The sequence below is a fragment of the Miscanthus floridulus genome, chromosome 17 (assembly GCF_019320115.1).
Source record: "Miscanthus floridulus cultivar M001 chromosome 17, ASM1932011v1, whole genome shotgun sequence".
NCBI lineage: Eukaryota > Viridiplantae > Streptophyta > Magnoliopsida > Poales > Poaceae > Miscanthus > Miscanthus floridulus.
This window is the reverse complement of record NC_089596.1, coordinates 72,677,502-72,683,260: the sequence shown is the minus strand read 5'-3', so window position 1 is coordinate 72,683,260 and position 5,759 is coordinate 72,677,502. Positions and strand designations below refer to the sequence as shown.

The following is a 5,759-nucleotide window of genomic DNA, read 5'->3' as shown; positions in this document are numbered from 1 at the left end:
TATGTTTGCGGCAGGGTTGGTGAGAGTTACTGGATCTCGGTGGATGGGGTCGACACGACGCCGCCTAGAGGCAACTCAAGTATTGGATTGGGGACTTGCAACGGACTACGGCGACTAGCTCTGCATGTGAGGATCTAGTCTGGTGTGTGACAACGCCATGAAGCGGTGCTACGGGCATGACGGTTACACGGCTTGCAGCGACTAGCTCTGCTTGGCAGAGGCTACTTCAGTGCGGGACAACATTGGGAACCATGGCGCAAGTGGTGACTTTGGTATTTTGTCTTGACGACTATGTCGTTCGAACAATGTGTGGCAATTGGCTGGCTATCTAAGGGAGTTTTTGGAGGGTCAAGTCGTCGGTGTACATTAATGGTGGATGCGAGTTGATTTGTCTTCGACACGTGTTGTTCTACACCCTTAGGTTTTTTTAAGTACTACCTAGTCTAGGCTTCTTCTTTTCAATACAGTCGGCAGCTCTCCTATCAAATTCGTTTAAAAAGATAATCCTCACCCTCTTGCCATTGCCCACCGCATTCCCCCACCTGTCGGGCAGTTGTTTTCGTTCCTATTGGCGTTTACGCGTCTGACTAGTTGGGCGGTCCACACCACCGCAGATGTTTTTCTGAATCCGAATGCATGAGGCGACAGTGTTCGTTGCCTACCGTGGTTAACAGGTGTTCTTTCTGTTTTCTGAAACCGTATGCACGAGAGGACAGTGTTTGTTGCCTACCCTGGTTAACAGGTGTTCTTTCACTCCAATTGTGTGTTCGTTCAGTCCACTTGTTTGCAGTTGTCACGCCACATTTGGCTGGCGGCTTGGCGCAATGGATGAGTCCCAAACGAATTTTGGAGGAAACGGCTGTGTAAAGGTTGTCAAGAACGAAGTCATTTTCCACTGAGACAAACAGGTCATTCACTGTATGTGAATCGTCCGCAGAATCAGCGTGTAGCAATCGCCAATCTGATTCGCCTGTTTTTCTTGGTGTTGGTGGAGGACAAGGCTTCCCTGCCCAATACGTTGTGCGGCATATGCCCCATGACCGGACACTTTAGAGTTGAGACTTGACCGTACAGCGTTATGCGTTCACCACGTCACCTGTTCCGACGGCCTCATGACACAGGGCATCAGATCAGAGCATGAGCATCAGACGCCACGGACCACAAATTCGGAAGTTGAATGTCAGTTTGCCAACGCTGCGGGTCTGCGGCAGCCAGCGCGCACATTTCACATTGACCAGCACAAACATTTCAAAACGGCTCCCCGGGTCAATCCTCGAGGCGGCCCAAAGCCTTTCCACCAGGTGAACAAACGCATAACATGACATCATCAGGAACCTTCCACACATATAGTAAAAGTCGAAGCAGCACACGCACTCCACAAAATCTGTTCAACAGAATGATTCCAGCAAAGAAACTACGGTACAGATTAGACCTGTCAACCGATCAGATCTGACAAACGCAGATGCTAGTGCTGCAAAACGTGGAACTAGCGCTAAGATCATAATTTACACAAGGGAGATGCAACCTATTTTACATCAGTGGCTAGCATCAGGCGACCTAAGGTTGAACTTAATGCATAGGCTCTCTGCAAGGTCAGTGAGCGAGGACAGCTAATTTCTTTTAGCAGCTGGGAGTCCTAAGTTGAGAGGTACGAAGACATGGCTCTTCTGAAATCCAGATTCATTGGAGAGCCTGCAAAAGGGTTGCCTTTAGGGACCCCCCACAAGCGGCTGCTGTTAGGAAGCAATACCTGTGGGTTCATGCGGTCCTTGTCATTGCTTGTTTGCTCGGATGGAGCTTGTTCCTGCTTTTTCTTCACGAATTCAAAGAACTCTGCAACTTGCCTAGCGTATCTACACAGACGAAAGACTAGCATTAAATGAGAACACATGATTTTGTGGGTAGATCAAAGTCTTCATTAGAAAACAAGTAGGAGTATGTTGGAATTCAATTCAGTAAACAGTGACTGGAATAGAACTACAGGAGCAACAAACTCACTGCCGTCCATGGACAAAACTTGAGGCAAGAAATAACACAGTTTGTATAAGGAAGTTGTGCAAACTTACTGTCGTTTAGCTTCTATGTCTTTGCTGAAATCAATATCAGGTTCACAATCCAAGATGAGAGCAGGAACCTACATAGAAAAAGACATTAATTTAACTGAGGTGCTTAAAGCAGTGATGCTAAGTTCAGTGGTAATAACCTGGATACCTCCAGGAACTGATCGCAAACCATTCAATTTAAATTGAATCAAAGTTTTCCATTGCAATTGCATTTAGATTCTGAGATTGGACACGGTGTGCTCTAGTACAAAACTGTAATAATGGCAACATAGTTTGTGATAATGATGGTATTTGCACAAGTAGCATTAGGAAAATGCAAATATTTCTAGTGAATTGACATATAACTGTTACACATGTTTATTGTTCTCCCTATAAAGTAGAAACAGCATCATCAACATTTAAATGAAATTGAACTTCATAACAAGCCAATAAACCACTGAAGTCATAAAAAATTCGAGTGGGCAATGTTTGTTAACCATTTTTCATTCAAAACTTTGGAAAGACCTGACACATCAGGAAATAACCCAATGTGTTTCATGAACCCAGAATTTGAAACAATCGGAGCAAGTACCTTCTGGATGCTAGAGTGCATGTGATTTCCTTCCAAGTAAAATACACGATCCCGTATTTCTGGAGGCAAGGAGCCCTCCATATGCATGGGCAGTTGACTGACCGATAATACACCAGGACCCGATCCTTTCGAAGGAAGCAACCAGCTCTCATGCTTCTCATGCAAACCTTGCAAGTAATCAAGTGAAACACCACCTTCCTCTGATCTTCTCCTATGCATCATTCTTTTGTGGCAAGTATCTGGACTAGCTCTTAAATAGATAAATCCATCTGGGATGAGACCTGGGAGTGATGACACAACTGGATCAAACCAGGAATCGTAGATGCTGATCTCCATCTCATTCATCCAATTAGCTTCGTGAACAGCACGGACGAATACCTGGTACACAATAACAGAACAATCAGTTGGATGATGATACTTCATAATCATATATGAAGGCAACTGAAATGCATGTTCAGTTCCAGAAATAGAATTTGTAAGAATGATTGACCTACCATCCTATCACTGAATACACTTCTTTCCATCAGTCTGAGAGGTTTTATTCCAGCTTGAGATTCCCTTTCTTGCATGACCCTCGTCACAAACACATAGTTTTGGAAAGTGTATGCATACCTATGTGGCTCAGCATAGAAGGCATCCAATATATTGAAGTGATCAGGGCCAACATCTTGCCACTTATCAATAGGCTCAGGAACTATCTCTACAAGATCACGCAGTTCAATTGTCTCATTAGCTATTCTTTGGAGGAAAGTGGTTTTCCCAACGCTGATGTTCCCTTCCACACAAAAGGTCAGCCTCTTATTCTGAGTGGGTTTAGAAGAATCTGTATCTTTCAGCTCCTCATCAACACTCTCTTTAATGAATGAGGTTATACTCTCAGCATGATTCTTATGTACAATGCCAACAGAGCACTGTAAGAACTCAACCATCTGCCCACTAGACTTGCCAAAGAACTGCACATGCATGCAAGCTATTAGTATAGCATATAGTGGTTCTATATCCAGAGAAAGGTGTATCAAATAGAGAAAACTGTAAAACTTACACAATAACATCAACAACAATAAAAAAAAGATCTATGCAAGAAATTCACAGGAATCTTACAAGAATTTCACAGGAAAAACGCAGGATTCGAGAAAAAAATCCTGTGCTCCAAACAGGGCCTAAGCAGAAAGCTGAAAGTGTTCTCGTATCATTTGTAAATCTACAACACCATGTAAGCACTTTAAGATCTATGCAAGAATTGCAACCTTAATAGCATGAGTTTGTTTACTTCCACCCACAATAGACATGGATCCTTTACAATTTTGACTGTTTGAAATGGACCTGGTTTTCTTTAAGAGCCTGTTTGGATCCCATGAATTGAAACCAATATCTAGAAAGTGCTTCTCATTTTATTATTAGATTATTTTCCAATTCCCATCAATTCCTGTGAACCAAACAGGGCCTTAAAGACTTCAAGATAAGGGGATTGGGGATATTATTGTCTCGCATAAAGTTCTCAAAAGTCCAATAAATCTAAAACTGTAAATCAGAAAAAAAAATATTAGCATGCCATGTTCCTTTCATTTGATTTCAAATTTCACATATGCTCGGTTACTTAAAAAATAAACTAAAGACCCTCTATAATGATAAACATTTGCTACTTAACTATTTTACAATGTTAATGCCTTGCAGAAAGGATACCTTTCAGCAAACAGTGTGTGTAAGTGTGCACAACATGATATTCAATATTTTGGCTTGTACAACAAAGCATAGATATAATGGGGAGATATAATGTATGGTCAAGCAACAAAAACTGTTATTATTAACCAAAACGAAGCACAAAGATAGGCACATGTACGAAGGATTTCTTTGATGCAATATTATAACCAATCTAACAGTGCTGTAGCATAATACCCACGCCCTGATGCAACCAAAATCCTACCTGTAACACACAAACCAGCAAAAACACAAGCTAGTGCACCTTGTCCCTGTAGAGCTGCTTGAGCTGGGCGACGCCCTCGAAGCCATTGTCCACGAGCTTCCTAAGGTTGCGCGGCCCCACACCAGGAATCGCCAGGAGCTCGACGCTCGTCCCCACCGCGGCAGCGGCCGCGTTACCCCCGCCCCTCATCCTCCTCTCCGGTGGCACGCGGCTCCCGCCTCCCCTCCGACCCTCCTCCGCCTCCGCTTCCGCATCCTCGTCACCGCCACCCCTCCTTGCCGCCTCGACGGAGCAGATTAGCCCCCTCCGCGCCCCGGCCCCGGCACCGAAGCGCAGCAACGCCGGGGGCCGCGGGCCCGCGCGGCGCGCGGCGGCGAGGCGAAGCGCTGGGGAACCACCGAGCCGGAGCGCAAAGGGCATGGCGGCGGCGGCGGAGGCGGCGTCAATGACGGTGAGGGAGAGCCTGTGCATCTACGTCGGCGGCGGCGGGGGAGGCGGAGGTCATCAATGTGGCTGGTCGCTAGGGTTTGGGTTGGGGGTTTTGGTTTGGTTTGGGGTTATCCCTTGTGAGCTGCGGGCTGTCGGGCTGTGTCGTCGGGAAGCGGGAGGGGAGCAGCCGAGGAGGCGAGGAGACTGGTGGCCTACGTGAGCGGGGTCGCTGGTGAGTGGGCCCTCCCGTGGTCCACGTAGGGCATGGGCAACCGAATTGTTTGCACGGGAACGGTGGGGCTTGTCGCCGTTTTGCCCCCCTGGTTTCGGGGACGCCGCTGAGATCGGCGTACGGGCCTGCTAGTATGGGCCTTCAGAGCCCATTGACTCCTTTGCATGGGCCGGATCCTGATTCTGGCGAGGGTAAATCTGTAGGTAAGTACTCCGGATTCCCCGTGGGGACTGACTGGTTGTTCTGCTCCACCAAAAATTTAATGCCGTTTTTCAGAGATTAACTTGGAAGGCTTAAACTAACAAACTATCTACTTTTCAATTCTCCAAGTTAACCCGCCGTCTGAATGAAAATGAAGAGGGAGGATCTGAGTGATGGTGACATACTGACATCAACAGCAAGAAGTTTTGCATCCACGGAGACGGAGTATCAATGGAAACCGAATACTCTTTCTATAATTCCTTGCCTTTGAAAAAAAAACAGCAACATGTGTACGAGTACGACTTCGATCCTTTGGATAAGCAAATGTACAAGACCTGC

The 5,759-nt window shown here is 46.0% G+C and overlaps 1 protein-coding gene across 2 annotated transcripts; it reads right to left on the bottom strand.

Annotated features, from left to right (window-relative positions):
• Nucleotides 1-1,333: 1,333 nt before the first annotated feature.
• Nucleotides 1,334-5,148, bottom strand: LOC136517242 (uncharacterized). 2 transcript variants are annotated; one of them, XM_066510773.1, is made up of 6 exons: nt 4,598-5,148; nt 3,129-3,587; nt 2,635-3,012; nt 2,067-2,134; nt 1,751-1,853; nt 1,334-1,692 (listed from the first exon to the last, which is right to left on the bottom strand). In XM_066510773.1, the coding sequence occupies exons 1-6, from the start codon at nt 5,027-5,029 to the stop codon at nt 1,681-1,683; spliced, it is 1,452 nt and encodes a 483-aa protein (XP_066366870.1). In that variant the 5' UTR covers nt 5,030-5,148; the 3' UTR covers nt 1,334-1,680. The 2 variants fall into 2 exon arrangements, with proteins under 2 accessions (XP_066366870.1, XP_066366869.1); XM_066510772.1 differs by having other exon boundaries at nt 1,334-1,853.
• Between the last annotated feature and the right edge of the window lie 611 nt (nt 5,149-5,759).

Excerpts from the sequence above, each read along its gene's own strand:
- LOC136517242 (XM_066510772.1), bottom strand. The coding sequence starts at position 5,029 with ATGCACAGGCTCTCCCTCACCGTCATTGACGCCGCCTCCGCCGCCGCC. Across the intron at positions 3,588-4,597 it reads AGCAGCTCTACAGGGACAAG|TTCTTTGGCAAGTCTAGTGG; the intron begins GTGCACTAGCTT and ends ATGCATGTGCAG. Across the intron at positions 2,135-2,634 it reads TGCACTCTAGCATCCAGAAG|GTTCCTGCTCTCATCTTGGA; the intron begins GTACTTGCTCCG and ends TTTTCTATGTAG.